This window comes from Gossypium raimondii, chromosome 10, assembly GCF_025698545.1.
Source record: "Gossypium raimondii isolate GPD5lz chromosome 10, ASM2569854v1, whole genome shotgun sequence".
NCBI classification, from domain to species: Eukaryota; Viridiplantae; Streptophyta; class Magnoliopsida; order Malvales; family Malvaceae; genus Gossypium; species Gossypium raimondii.
In genome coordinates, this window is record NC_068574.1 from 7,489,852 (window position 1) to 7,505,258 (window position 15,407).

At 33.6% G+C, this 15,407-nt stretch overlaps 2 protein-coding genes across 3 annotated transcripts; both read left to right on the top strand.

Moving 5' to 3' along the window:
• Positions 1-372: 372 nt before the first annotated feature.
• On the top strand, positions 373-5,982 carry LOC105776340 (uncharacterized). Of its 2 annotated transcripts, XM_012598934.2 has the most exons (5): positions 373-513; positions 1,382-2,469; positions 3,274-4,115; positions 4,673-4,729; positions 5,510-5,982. In XM_012598934.2, the coding sequence occupies exons 2-5, from the start codon at positions 1,521-1,523 to the stop codon at positions 5,753-5,755; spliced, it is 2,094 nt and encodes a 697-aa protein (XP_012454388.1). In that variant the 5' UTR covers positions 373-513; positions 1,382-1,520; the 3' UTR covers positions 5,756-5,982. The 2 variants fall into 2 exon arrangements, with proteins under 2 accessions (XP_012454388.1, XP_052478274.1); XM_052622314.1 differs by lacking the exons at positions 4,673-4,729; positions 5,510-5,982 and adding an exon at positions 4,349-4,666.
• A 6,656-nt stretch (positions 5,983-12,638) lies between these two features.
• LOC105776341 (transcription termination factor MTERF5, chloroplastic) lies at positions 12,639-15,157 on the top strand. The gene is made up of 3 exons (XM_012598935.2): positions 12,639-12,937; positions 13,129-13,352; positions 13,448-15,157. The coding sequence occupies exons 1-3, from the start codon at positions 12,795-12,797 to the stop codon at positions 14,536-14,538; spliced, it is 1,458 nt and encodes a 485-aa protein (XP_012454389.1). The 5' UTR covers positions 12,639-12,794; the 3' UTR covers positions 14,539-15,157.
• The last annotated feature ends 250 nt before the right edge of the window (positions 15,158-15,407 follow it).

Sequence of the window (15,407 nt, forward strand, 5' to 3'; positions counted from 1 at the left end):
ACGTCAAAGAAAATGAAATATTAAAGTAATGATTGTTTATAAGTATAATTTTAACTCATATTCGAATGAAGTTAATTTATTTAATTATTTAATATTTTATTATAATTTATTTTTCACTTTTTATTTAAATCTTATTTTATTCTCTCAATTGTTTTTTTTTTAAATTAATGCGCTTTAATTATTGATTATGTCGATTGTTATTTAATTAATAAATATATTTTTTAAATTATAAAAAAATAAACACATGTTACGCAAATTTTTTTCCTTCCTATACCCCCACCCTGCCATTCTTCGTAAGTCTTGTTTCAAACACCCTTTTCGCACGTGTTGATTTGCACGTGCCATCCATTTCAATTATAACATAGGGAATAAAAAAAAAACAGAAAACAAAAGTTTCAGACATTTCCGTCTCTCTCGTTCTTCTCAACATCTTTTTCTTTGATGTGAGCTTGGGTCAAGCAAGAACAGAGATTAAAAAAACCGAAAAAAAAGAAGAAATTCGGATCTTTTAATGTAAGCTAACTAGTTGGTTCTATTTTTATCATTGTCTTTGTTTTTTTGTTTATTGTTAAGAAATTTCATATATATTTTGTGATCTGTTTTTACTGTTCTGAAGCTCCTGTAACTGTACAAGTTCGATTAGATGGTTCATTGAATTTTTTTCTCTCTCTTTGATTTTCGAGTGCTAAGTTAGTAAGAAGCATAAAGATGTGCTTGGTTGTCGAGGAGATACCAGAAAATAGAACTGTGGAATGTAACGAATTTTGAAGAGATTGTTACTGTCTCTTTATGAACTGTTTGGTTGTTGAGAAAAAAAAGTATATGATAAGAGGAAAGAAAAAAGATCTCCCCTTATTAAGATTAATTGAATGTGGATTTTCATGTTTCGATATTCTGATTGGTTGCTAAGAAAGTGGTAGGGAATGAGTGCAAATAGAAAGTGATTGCTAAAAAAGAATGTGGTTGTCTGATCTAGCTTGACCTTTTGTTAAGTTGAGGTTTCTTTAGAATCTGAGAATATTTTTGAAAATCTTAACTCGGTTCTTTATCATTTTAATTTCTGATAAATGCAAGAAAGAAAAGGAAATTGAGATCTCCTTTGACAGATTTAATTTGCTCAAATGCGCTCAGGTTGTTGTTTTTTTAATCACGGTATTTGTTTCTTTCAAGTAAAATTCTTGAATATGCAAGACTTGGTAGCTTTTACTAGTTTATATTCTTTTCATCCTTCACTTTTTTTCATGCCAACATATATATATATATATATATATATATATATATATATATATATATATATTCTTCCTTTCATGCATAAAATATGGTGCTGTAGTCCAAAGAATATCTAACCTGTATTTTCTTCATTCATGTATTTGGATTTTAGAAAGCTGTAGAAGGAGGTGCTACTAAGCAGTTTGGAGATAGAATGAACACAGACCTTTAGGCCTGTTTGTCTTTGGTGTTGGCTAACATGTGAAGAGTACTGAGTTAGCTTGTCAGCAATATATTATAGCCAGAAGCTAATGGAGGAACGTCTCAGCAAGGGACCATCATCATTAAGGCAAGGTAGCCTTAAGTCCAGTCTGTCAGGAAGATCAACTCCAAAGGGTTCTCCTACATATCGGAGATTGAATTCAAGCCGAACTCCAAGAAGAGAAGCTAGAAGTGGTGCTGGTGGCACTCAATGGTTTAGGAGCAACCGTGTAGTCTATTGGTTGCTTTTAATTACTCTTTGGGCTTACCTTGGATTTTATGTCCAATCCAGGTGGGCTCATGGACATAAGAAGGAGGAATTTTTAGGTTTCAATGGCGATCCAAGAGATAAGCTTGTGGATGCTGAACAGAACACACGACGAGATTTGCTTACTGATGACAGTTTGGTAGCTGTTAATAATATAACTAACAAAACTCAGGTCCATGTTGATAGAAAGATTGATGTGATTTTGGCCAAGAAGGGGAATGGCTTTACATCGAGGAAGAAAAGGAGTAAAAGAAGAAGGCGTAATTTGCCCAAGGTTCGTGATAAACTGAAGGCGAAAACAAACACTGAAAGTGGTGATGCAGAGGGTCAAGAACTGGAAATTCTGCAGAAAAATTCTACTTTTGGATTACTTGTGGGTCCATTTGGATCATTGGAGGACAGAGTTCTGGAGTGGAGTCCTGAAAAGCGGTCTGGAACATGTGATAGGAAGGGGGACTTTGCTCGTCTTGTTTGGTCTAGAAGATTAGTGTTGGTATTTCATGAACTCTCAATGACTGGGGCTCCAATTTCAATGATGGAGTTGGCAACAGAGTTTTTGAGCTGTGGAGCCACAGTATCTGCTGTAGTTCTTAGTAAGAAAGGAGGATTAATGTCCGAGCTTGCAAGGAGAAGGATCAAAGTGATTGAAGACAGAGCAGATCTTAGCTTCAAAACTGCCATGAAGGCAGACCTTGTGATTGCTGGATCTGCAGTTTGTGCATCATGGATTGGTGAGAAAATTTTTGGAGAAGTGATTGTATTTTTTAGATATTGCTAATGCTTATTTGAAGCTCAGCTATTACTTGACCCAAGTTGCAGCTGTTTCTTAACCACATGGTGTTTTAAACTTGTAGTACTAAGGCATACACACACACACACACACACGTGTATTTGTGAACTGTGTACTTTTTATCTGCATAGTAAACTATGTGCATGCCTTCAATTAAGATGGTCCAGCATGTTCCTGTATTTAAATTATGCCTTTAAAATCTATAACCTTCACCTTACTACCTATGTTGATGGATTTCCATGGATTGCTCAAATTTGTTGATAGTGATTAGAGAGTAGACACTGCCTTGAGTCTAAATGAAAAAAGCTTCTCTAGTGAAGGAGTGGATTCAACAATTACATTACCGAAGCTGACCTCTCTTATGGTCTTACCCACACTTGCATTTTTAGTAATCCTGATTATTGTTATCTCAGTTTGCTGATCTGCATGTGGAAGTTAGGGTGCATCTGGTTTAAGATTTTGAAATTATTGTAAAAAATTCTTAATCTATATTCAACATTGTTCCTCTTACATGCTGTTATTATTACCTGAAAACAATGTAAAAAGCTATTGAAAATGTTTTGTAGATGTGTCTATGTGTGTTCCCATTCTAGTTTGCTCTAAAATCCTTATTAGAAAACTTGATTTTCAGTTTTTGGTCTACCTCCTGAAGTTATCTTTCATTATCATTTCCATTAAATCATAACTGTCCTAGTCACCCTAGAGTATTGATGCATAATTATCTGCTTAAATGTGATGGTTTCAGATCAATATATTGCACATTTCCCAGCTGGGGGAAGTCAAATTGCTTGGTGGATCATGGAAAATAGAAGAGAATACTTTGATCGGTCAAAGCTTGTTCTACACCGAGTGAAAATGCTGATTTTCTTATCTGAATTGCAGAGTAAACAGTGGCTTACCTGGTGTCAAGAAGAAAATATTAAGTTGAGATCTCAGCCTGCTCTTGTTCCACTTGCTGTTAATGACGAGCTGGCTTTTGTAGCTGGCTTTCCTTGTTCTTTAAATACTCCTTCTGCTAGCTCAGTGAAGATGCTAGAGAAAAGGCAGTTGTTGCGGGATGCAGCAAGAAAAGAGATGGGTTTGACAGATAATGATATGCTTGTAATATCCCTGAGTAGCATAAATGCTGGAAAGGGCCAGCTCTTTCTTCTTGAATCAGCGGACCTCGCAATGAATGAAGATCCTTTGCAAACTGGTTCTGAAGTTAAGAAATCACTGGATATCCGGCAAGATCAGCCTAGCTTGTCTGTAAAGCATCATTTAAGAGGTTTACATCAAAAGTCTAGAAATCTTGATGTGTCTTCTACAAATTTGCGGTTATTTACCTCTGTGAATACCACAAATGCTGTCAGCATCAACGGCACTCACAGAAGGAAGATGTATGATAGCAAAGGAGCACAGGAACAAGCACTTAAAATTCTTATTGGTTCTGTTGGATCAAAGAGCAATAAGATACCTTATGTTAAAGAAATTCTAAGTTTTTTGTCTCAGCATGCAAAATTGTCAGAGTCTGTACTTTGGACACCTGCAACTACACGTGTGGCCTCACTATATTCAGCAGCAGATGTTTATGTCATGAACTCCCAGGTAACTGATTGCTTATGTTTTAGTTTTTAATTGAATTGCTCTTATTTCTTCTACGTTGTATAGTAGATTTGAATTCTAATATTTGTTAACTTTGTAGGTTCCAGACAGAATTTTTTGCATATAAGCAGTCCTTTCATATTATTATTATATAACTCTATCTTCCATGTAATTAATGTCTTTTCTAGTATTATTCCATATGAATTGTGCTTAATTCTTGTTTTTCCTTTTAATAGATTCATTTATTTGCCTTATCCTGAATCCTGATCAACACATTGCTAAAGCACTTAAGTTCCATAAACATTATTTTTGCTGTTGATGTATTGATGAATTTGTTGCTGAGTCGCTGATGAGAACAGCTAAGTGATTTCAATCGATTGGTTAACTCTTTAAAAAACAATATATTGCATACTGGCATGATTAAAACATCTAATTCTGGTTATTATGAATCTAAATTCGTATTCAAATTGCATTGAACTTAGCTGATACTCATTTCTTAATTTTATTATTATTTTTGAATTAAATGGAAAATATGTTATGATATCTGGATTTTATTATAGGGACTAGGAGAAACATTTGGGAGAGTGACAGTTGAAGCAATGGCATTTGGTCTTCCGGTAAGACATCTTTTATGTTTCTGATTTGTTTTTGTCTGTGTGTGATAGCTGTTTTTGGATGCTATATCGCTTAAGCTTGTGATATCATGTCCTCTAGGAATATCACCTGCTATGCATTAATCATAAAATCCCATGATTTACTGGGCTGTGTTTCATCCTAGCAATGAAGTTCTGTTGTCGTTACATGTGTGCATACATTATGCAATTTTCACTATACATGTATACTTGTAAGTGCAAGTGCTTACACGTGGATTAGTCTAGATTTTATTTTATCACTTGATCACATCATCATGAACTAAGCTCCCTCTATACTATCATATGAATCAGATATCTCATATATTGAAATATGAATTCCTTTAAAGGGCAAGATTATTCCTGAAATTTCCCATTTTAAGATCAAATGTTGAGTAATAAATAAATTAATATTACTAGCAGATAAAGTCTAGTTAGACCCAACAATGGCTAAATTTTTTTGAGAAGATTTACTCATTAACCTATAGATAAATTAATATTCCTTTTGACAAGCATGATTTTATAGTGCCTATGACTTGCATGGAACTAATCTAATTGTCCCTTAAAAGAGGTGATTTAAATCTTCGGTTGATTGCATAAAAAATTGAGTTGCCTGGTTTTCTTGTTTATTTTTCTGGTGGAAATTGAAAAGCTAGCACCCTTTTTTTGCCACTGCCCGGATTTGGAAGCGGATATGTGTATATGTACAAATAGACAGATAAGGATGTGTGTATATATATATTGAAAATGTATGTGACCTGGTAACAGGTTTTAGGAACTGATGGTGGAGGCACAAAAGAGATAGTAGAACACAATGTGACAGGGCTTTTGCACCCTATGGGGCATCCAGGAACACGAGTTCTTGCTGAGAATCTCCGGTTTTTACTAAAAAACCTGAATGCTAGGAAGCAAATGGGGATGGAAGGAAGGAAAATGGTAGAAAGGAAGTATCTGAAACGGCACATGTACAAGAGATTTGTAGAGGTTCTCACCAAGTGCATGAGAAGCAAATAACATCATCTAGTCTTGGATCACTCTCATTCTTTTATTAGTTTTGAACATCAAACAATGGCGAAATATATTCTTTTGGTATGAGAATTTAAAAAAAAAAAAAAAGGGAATTTGGATTTTGAGATTACATTTAGATTTGTTTGGACGCATCTTTTAAAAATTGTTGCATGACCCTTTTGAATTGTATATTGAGTGAGTTAAAATGAGTGTTTTGGTTCATTGTTGAGTAAGTATTTTTGTTCACAATTTGAAGTATTATATATCTAAGTCCTTAAGGTTGTTTAGAACAAAGAATTTGGGACTTCAAAAATCTCACAATGCTGCTTCAACTAAACTCCGTTCTTGAAAGTTACAAACCACGTATGTCAAAACAGGCCGATATGGAGAACATTAAAACAACGAAAATAAAATAATAATTAGTAATTTTAAACAAAAATAAAATATTTCTAAGATGGAAAATATATAGAAATGCTTTATTAAAAATTTAATTTTAATTAACCATACAAAAATTAATAACTACAGTAAAAAATCAATATAACTACAATAACAAATTAATATAATGCAATAAAAATTAAAAATCCAATCCAACAACAAAATATGAATAAATTACATTCGATGTCATTAAATTATTAGTAAATTTACGTTTTAGTTACAAAATCTTAAAAATTACAAAATAATCAATGAACTATTCAAAATTTTTATTTAATTTATTAAGTTGTTAAGATTAAAAAAAAGTCTAAGTAACGAATTTCAAATAATAATTTAATGGATCAATATCAAAATTAAAGTAAATTTTAATTTATAAATTCGTAATTTCCAGCATTATTTCATTAAATATGCTAAGATGAACTACAAAAATAATCTATCGAAATTGGGTTTTGGTCCTGCATTTTAATTTATTACGAAATGGTGACTAAATCACTAATCTTCGTTAAGGGCATGACCGAAATCTCACGTGAAACAAATATTACTGTTAAATGCCGACATGTAATCTAAGCCAAAAAAGTTCAAATGCTTCTAAACCCTTCTATTTTGTTTCCTCTTCTTCAAACTAGAAATAAAATCTTTCTTCTATGAACCCTAAACAGCCACCAACGCTATCCCGCCGTCGACGCCACGCCGTCGTCGACACCATCCCATGGTTTAGGGCATGGTGTTGGATAAATGGTAGAATAGATTGCAATGACTTTGCCCTGCATTTTTCTCTAACCTTTTCCCTTCTTCAACATGAAGCCTCCTTTTCCGGGTGATAAGTAATAAACAAAATTAACTAATAATATCTGTAGAAATGAGATCGAAGTAATAGAGAGGAATTAAAAGTGTTTGTTTTAGTTAAGCCTGGCACCGTATACTTGTGACGCGAAATCTTTGTATCCAATATGCCTCTTTCTCTTTCAAACTATCTAGTAGTTGTTTGGTTGCATAGAAAATCACATGAATGTCAACAGCTTTTGTCTGTAAACAAACTTTTCCAGCAATTGAATTGCAAGATTTTCCTTTCGAAAATTAAGAGAAACATCACCGAATAACCAAAGTAGAAGATAATAACCCATAGCTTCAAAAGATAAAAATCCATAAAGAAAACTCCCTTTAAAATATCACAGCGGAAGCAATAGAAACTACACAAATATATATATAGAGAGAAAAAAGTGTGTTTTAGTTAACACCAGTTGTTAAGACAAAACCGGCTTTGGAACCATGAATCTGTAATAAACAACAAGGTCCAATGAGCTCCAAGGGAAATGGAAAATCATCAGAAAAATCCACCCAAAAACAAGTACTACGAGAATTGATTCCTATTTGTTTCACTATTTTGAAACATTCCCATTTGGAAGCAACATCAGAGAACTTTTCACTATTTATTCACCAGTACTTTGACATGAAAACGCTGAGAAGCAATGCTTTGAAACCATCCGTAGCGTTAGAAGCACCGAGTGGCAATGCTTTTAAAGGACCGAAGTAACATTCGACGACGGTGGGATAGTGCAAACAAAGCAGGCCTGTTGTTGACATAAAATAATAAAACGGGTTTTAGATTCTTTAAAAAAGGAGAAAAAAGTATTTACATTGCTTAAAATTGGTAAAAATAATTTCTAACTTAAAAAAAATGTTTTTTTAGAACCATTAAAAGTTGGTATTTTTTTTATTTTTAAAAGTTCAAAAAATTTTAAATCCTTTAAAAATTAAAAAATAATATTTTAAACTCCTTTTTAACTTGGACCCCAAACGAACGCATCTCTAAATGACTCTTAGAACCGGGCCTAAGGTAGGATAGCGTCAGTGGTGAAGAAATATTTTATTTTGGTTTAGAGGAAAAGATAAAATGAATGGAGAGAAAAAAAACATCTAAAACCTTTGCTTGTTTGGCCTTTTTCACTTACCTGGCATTGATATAGATTACACTTAAACCCGCGGATGGATTAGGTGGATGTAAAATTTGAGGTCCATTTTTTAAGTTTGGATTCCGCTCAATTTAAAAAATGAATTTTAAAATCTATTCAAGCCTGATTTAAATTAAAAATACTAAATTCAAGCCCGATTCGACTCGACTCACTTGTATTATTTTTTAAAGTTATTTTTAAATTTGTATTATTTTTTAAGATTATTTTACATAAAATAAATTTAAAAAATATAATATATTAAATACACTAAAAATATTAAAATAAATATTTCTCAACAAATTGAAAATACATTAAAAATTTTGATATTTAAATAACATTAATATAGTTGTGACTTAGCAAGCAAATGCCTCTAAAATAATAATAAAATTAACAATAAAATAAGAGTTATACAATATACAAATGATAAGAACAAAATAGTAGTAATATAATAGCAAAATGACAACAAAATAATAGCGAAATAACAACAAAACAACTTATTTGGGTCGGATTAAGGATTAAGCCTGGACTAAAAAATCCTATCTAACACTTGACACATTTAGAAAATGGGCCCAATTTTTTTTATCTAAGCCTATTTTTTCAGGCCTATATTTTTACCCAAAACTTCTCATTTTTCAGGTAAATTTTCGGACCTGGACAGATGGCCCGACTCATGTCTAATTACACTTCACAATTTAATGGTAATACATGTGATTTAGTGATCAAAATGTAGCAAACTAATAATATTAGTGACCGTTTCATAATAAATTAAAATTTAATGATCAAAACATAATTTAAACCATACATAAATGGTTATTTTTGTAGTTTATCAAAAAAATTAAGGGAAGAAGAGCTTTTAATTGGTGTAGGCAATATGAATTGAGAAGGCTTATACATCAACCATGTTAACAGCCTAATGACTTAAATAAAAACTTTCAAATAATTTAGTGATTATTTTATAATTTTTTTAAAATTAAATGACCAAAATATAAACTTACTAAGGGCACGTTTGGTTCGCTGTATTGGATTAGAGGTGTATTGGATTAGAGGTGTAATGGAATAGAGGTGTAATGGAATAGAGGTGTAATAGCAAATCAACTGTTTGGTTGAATGTAATGGAATAGAGGCGTAATAGTAATCTTGTGTTTGGTTGAATGGAATAGAGGTGTAATAGCATAATGAAAAAAACTAAAATGACTAGAATACCCTTACCATAAATTTGTTTTGGTAAATGATTATTGTTATTGTTATTTAAATTTTAATAAGATTATTAATATCAATAATAAATAATTTAATCATATTTAAACATAATTATTATTAAATATATTATAATTAAAATATATAATTTAATAAAATTCTTAATAATCAATATTCTTATATAAATTTACTCAAATCATAATATATGATACTATAAAATATAAATTAACATAATTATTATTAAATATATTATAATTAAAATATATAATTTAATAAAATTCTTTTAATAATTAATATTCTTATATGAATTTACTCAAATCATAATATATGATACTATAAAAGATAATTTGAAATAATTAATATTAAATATATTTTAATTAAAATATATGATTTAATAAAATTTAAAATAATTATAACTAATAAATTATCTTATATGAATTTGTATAATTTAAAATAATTATTATTACATATAATTTAATAATAATATATAATTTCATAAAATTCTTAATAATAAATTTTCTTATATGAATTTATACAATTTAAAATAATTCGGATCAATCACACCTTCATTACTAAAAGTTACATTTGTTGCATTATAATTGCAATCATTTGAAATAGTTTATACACAAAATCCACCGCTTAAAAATATGGACTCTTCCTCAGAGCATAACTAAGCTTGAATTTCATTAAATTACTTTCAAAATTTCATTAAATTACTTTCAAAGTTAAGGATCAACATTTAACTACAAATTTTGAGTTTGCTAGTTTACAAAATTGAATTATTTTGGGAATTTGTTTCGACTTGAACATCCTCGTCGAGTAACAATCTGAACTTGAGAATCTTCTGAAGTCGAGCGACCGGTTTTACTTGCTTTCTTGGAGCTTGATTTGAATCTAGTATATATTTGCCTGAGAAGAGATTTGCCTCTGATGGACCTGTCTCTTCATGTACTACAGGTGAAGCTTCTGTAAATCATAATTTCACACACAAGTTATTAATTCATGCAATGCAAAATGTTTGAGAAACAGAATAAACCAAGAGGCAGCCTATGTTACGGACTGAAGTTCAACTACTGGAACACAACATGTATGCACGAACATGCCAAAAGATAAAGTCCGCATGATATATGTAAAGGATGATTCACAAGAATTTATAAAGAGAACTTACCTTCTTGATTCCAGAAGAAAGGCTTGTCAGACATTTCTCGCATCGAACCTACATCTACCTCATCACCGAGTAACTCGTATAACGGAACAAACATCGAGCATAAGAATAACATGCAAACGCTTAAATCATGATTAAAGTGTAACACAAAAGTGACCACCATATCCTTTGTATTTGCAACCGTTAAATTGCAGAAAATCAATAATAATTATAGATGTTTTATAAGTAATTTGTTAAAAATGACTTTATTTGTTCATGTATGCCATGAACACCAAACATTGAATGCACTACAATCCATCTATTTACGGATAAACCTTCCTACATTTAGATACCTTGAAGGAAGAACTGCCTTGGGAGCAGATGGAGCGTATGATGTTTCCCTTTCATTGCAAGTCGTTGAGCCTTCAAACTCTTTCAAAACCGCTTGAAAATCTTTTGCAAGTTTAGCATCTGCTACCTTCTTGCGGCCTATAATTAATTAAAGGAATTAAAAGGCATCAAGCACTTCCTCAAGAGAAATGGGAGGAGAGAAAAGAGGGTGCAGGTCCCCTGCCCCTCTAAAATGGAAAATTTGCACTTGCAAACACTACAAAATCTATAAGATTATAAGTTAATACATGATAAAATTACATTTTGGCCCCCGAAAATCCTAAAGTTTATAAAGATATAAGCTAATACAATGGTAAAATTGGATTTTAGCTCTCATAAAATATAATAACTTAATTTCAATCCAAAATTTTTTTGGTTTTGACCACGATCAAGCGATTTAGGCAATAAGTTCATTAATCTATGCATGAATTGCCACAAACATAATAGAATGAATATATATATGTATGTGTGTATATGAATGGAAAACACCAAGTTTATCATCCCGAACTTACACTAATTAAGACTGTGATCATTTCACTAGCTTGTTTAAGTTTAGCCAAGTGTCCTTCACTAATTGCCCAATATGTAGCCTTGTTTTATGCCCGCTAAGTTAACCATATCGCCTACATCGAACACCGATAATCTAATTAGCATATAGTAAAAATCACTTAAGAAATTCGAAGAAAGAACTACTTGCCCACGCAATACAAGGAAGTAGTCGCTAACCGGCAAGATATATAAAAAACAAGTGAATCATCCGTAATTGAATCTTTCAAATAGAAGATCGAAGCTAAGCTAAGTGCAATTGAACAAAATTAAACTAAAATTTCGTGTATTCAATCAAAATCAAGACTATGAAGATTGAAATCATGTGATCACTTAAAATTGCAATGGCAATTGAATTCGCAAGAACTCACAGCTTTTCTCGAGCTCAGCGTATCCTTAGAGTACCGAGAGCGTTGACGAGCCACCGAAAGGTGGAGACTGCGTGTTGATCTCGAAAATGCCGAGGCCACCGCTATGCGTGGCGTCTTGCTTGCCGTTGATCGAGTTTTGCCTCGACACCAATGGCCGTCCGCTTCCAGATCTCGAAAGTCGATGATTATCGCTCCAAGATATAGTCGTGCTTGTAATAAACCTCGCTTTCCCGTAAAATTTTGAGATTAAATTTTTCGGAAAGAGGGTGGGAAAATAACAATCGATTCAACTATCGAAATAAACAACCGATGCTTCTCATGCAATGAAGATGATGATTTATAACCTCTCTAATCATGCTTCGAAAAGACAAGCAAATCAAGATGCAAAGCACCCACAATCCAAGGCAAAGATGAAAACTAAAATGAAAAGTTCATCCATACCTCACGCCGAGACCGAGAGAACCTAATGAAGCGGTGGCTTTCAAACGTCTTGCAACAAATGAAAGGGAAAAACGATCGACAGAGAAAATCGGTAAAGGCAGACGAGGAGAAATTATCAGGACAGAAGAGGAGAGGGTCGGGTAGGGAGGGAGGGTAAAACAGAGAGTTTGGGAGGGAAGCCGGACGTAATGTGTAATACGCGATTTGGGAAGGGATTAGAAAAGCAGGGAATTTGGGGATTAGGTCGGGATTGTATTACGCGCGTAATACCTATTACAGCGAACCAAACGCCGGAATAGGAGCGTAATGTAATAGGTGCGTAATCGGGGCGTAATGGATTAGCTAATACACTGAACCAAACACACTGTAATAGTTTAATGAGCTTGACTGTAGTTTACCCATAACAACCCACCAAATACCCAAACTCACTTGCGTACCAAAATCCCAAAACCCACCAGCCATCATCGCTTTCTTCCCCATTTTCAATTCACGATAATTCTTTTCCCTTCAACCGAATTTCCCATCAACAATTGCTCTTAAAATTGTTTCATTCCAACATTTTTATTTTATGTAAAATGATAAAATCTTTATCCTTCAATTCTCATCTACTTGTTATGCTTGGAAATTTTGGATTCCAGAACTCACGGAGAGCAACCAGCCATGGCTTCCTTTTCTGCCTTAAAGACCAAACAATAACAAAGATGAAGAAAGATGCAAGGTACTTGCTTGAAAATTTAAGCAGATTCGGTTCCTTTCGGTGTTCCTGTAGATGGGCTCTTGTTTCTTTTCTCTGTATTTTGTTTAAGTGTTTGAGGTTGAGATGATTGAGTCTCTCTTTTCTTAAAGATAAATTTTATAAAATTTTGTTCTGTTTTTTTTCTGACATGGTTTACTTGCTGCAATGTTCAGATTAAGAGTGGATTCAGAGTTAGATGGATCTTTGAGCTTAAGAGTGGTGCCTCCAACCTTGATAGCAGCAGAAAAAGAAGAAGCCAAGGCTGTTTTAACTTTGTTCTTCAAAAAGCAGGGTCTGAGCAACGCAGTTGCTGCAAGAATCATCAATAAATCAGAACTTTTCATTGATCACCTTGTCTCAAGACTTCATTCTGTTCATAAATCTCGGTATCTCGTAGGTTCGATTGCAATGTTTTTATCGTCTCTTTCACCGCATTAGTATTCACCATTATCAACTCTAACCACTTAATCTGTAAAACTTCTAACATTTCAGGAAGAGAGCTCACAACACTTGAGATCAGGGATGCTCTTATTCCTTACCTTGAATCCCTCCTTGAAGAGCATGGAAGTATGTTGGCAGATGTGGTTGAAAATTTCCCCCACCCACCAATTAAGGATAAACCTATAACACTGGCATCTCCTCCTGATTCAGCCCCTGATTCCAAGCAGGTAAAAGCCGTCTCTCGTGTTACTGAGACAAGCCCTGCAGGGATGCTCCGTCCTCAAGTTGTTTACCTCATGGAGCTTGGCATGGATCTTGAGAAGATTAAGTTAATCACACGCAGGTTCCCGGCCTTTGCTTACTACAGTCTGGAGGGGAAAATCAAACCTGTCGTCGAGTTCCTTCTTGAACTTGGTGTACCCAAGTCTGATATTCCCATCATTCTAGGTAAGAGGCCTCAACTGTGTGGAATTAGTCTCTCCGAAAATCTTATACCCACCATGACTTTCTTAGAAGATTTGGGTGTTGATAAGAAACAATGGGCAAAAGTTATATACAGGTTTCCTGCACTTCTCACTTACAGCAGGCAAAAGTTTAAGACTACTGTGGATTTCCTCTATGAAATGGGCCTTTCATCAGAGAATGTTGGTAAGGTTTTAACGCGGTGTCCGACCATAATAAGTTATAGTGTTGAGGACAAGCTACGCCCTACAGCTAAGTATTTCAGGTCATTGGGTGCTGATGTTTCTCTTCTTCTATTACGTTGTCCACAGACTTTTGGTCTTAGCATCGAGGCAAATTTGAAGCCTGTAACACAATTTTTTATTGAGAGAGGATACACCTTGGAGGAAATTGGGACTATGATTTCAAGATATGGAGCGTTATATACTTTTAGCTTGGCAGACAACTTGATACCAAAATGGGATTTCTTTTTAACCATGGACTATTCAAAGTCAGAGCTTGTTAAATTCCCTCAATATTTTGGCTACAGTTTGGAGGAGAGAATTAAACCAAGAATTGCACTTGTAAAGAAGGCTGGTGTAAGATTACTGCTGAATCAGATTTTATCGTTGTCAAGTCGGAACTTTGAGAATGCTTTAGAGAAGAAAATGCAGCAGCAGCAGCTTACTGACCAAGTTTGACTGATCCATTTAGAGAGATGGCATTTTTTTTTCTAAGAATGAGGTGTTTGCTGATATCTTAAAAGAGTGAACTTTTCAGATATCAATGGAGAAAGACAGGGTAAGAGGGAAGAAATGCTTTTATCGGGCTATCCAACTTCAGTCGTCTCAGTATACAGCTACAATTGCATAACATAGCATCCACATTGTTAGCCATGTTCATGTTTTCTGTGGATTTCGATTTTTGAGTCTCCCGGATGTATTACTTGGCTGACTTGTTTGAGTTTGGAGACAAAGGTTACAAGGCTCTCTTCTCCTCTCCATCTGATGGGGTTAATTCTAAAGGCTTCCTGCCTTCTGTCATTCCTCTCTTCTATATGTGGTGATATCTAATGCCCAGAAACATAGAACGCTTGATTATCCTTCTTTCAGGGTAGTTTAACATTTTTGTTGCTTGTGTCTTTCCTACTAATTCCACCATATACCAGGTTTATTTTTGACATTTGCATGTTCTATCTCTGTGTATTTTGCATTGTATTATCTTTGCAAAAGTGAGCCCAACTTTAGTTTAAAAAAAAAATCTTGCATCATTGTAACATTCTGAATATTGATTATTGGTGGATATTATGTTGTTCCATCATTTTTCATTGTGTTGAACATGGAGGATGGAGCTCCTCGTTTTCGAACCCTGTCCCTAATCAGGTCCAATTGTTTGATTCAGAGACATTAATTAGCGCATAAACATGGCACTGGCAGCCATCAAGTAGGGAAAAAAAAGGGGCAAAAAACAACGTTCTTCTTACCCTGCAAGGTACTAGAAAGGCTTCTCGAAATCGTAGTCGCTCATGGCAGATATTTGGTAATATTGCAAATTCTTCTTCCTGTGGAAT

What these genes read in the sequence shown, in the direction of transcription:
- LOC105776341 (XM_012598935.2), top strand. Translation starts at nt 12,795, where the DNA reads ATGATAAAATCTTTATCCTTCAATTCTCATCTACTTGTTATGCTTGGA. An exon ending in AAGATGAAGAAAGATGCAAG is followed by an intron (nt 12,938 to 13,128) that starts GTACTTGCTTGA and finishes TGCAATGTTCAG; the next exon opens with ATTAAGAGTGGATTCAGAGT. An exon ending in TAAATCTCGGTATCTCGTAG is followed by an intron (nt 13,353 to 13,447) that starts GTTCGATTGCAA and finishes CTAACATTTCAG; the next exon opens with GAAGAGAGCTCACAACACTT.
- LOC105776340 (XM_012598934.2), top strand. Translation starts at nt 1,521, where the DNA reads ATGGAGGAACGTCTCAGCAAGGGACCATCATCATTAAGGCAAGGTAGC. An exon ending in TTTATGTCATGAACTCCCAG is followed by an intron (nt 4,116 to 4,672) that starts GTAACTGATTGC and finishes ATTTTATTATAG; the next exon opens with GGACTAGGAGAAACATTTGG. An exon ending in CAATGGCATTTGGTCTTCCG is followed by an intron (nt 4,730 to 5,509) that starts GTAAGACATCTT and finishes ACCTGGTAACAG; the next exon opens with GTTTTAGGAACTGATGGTGG.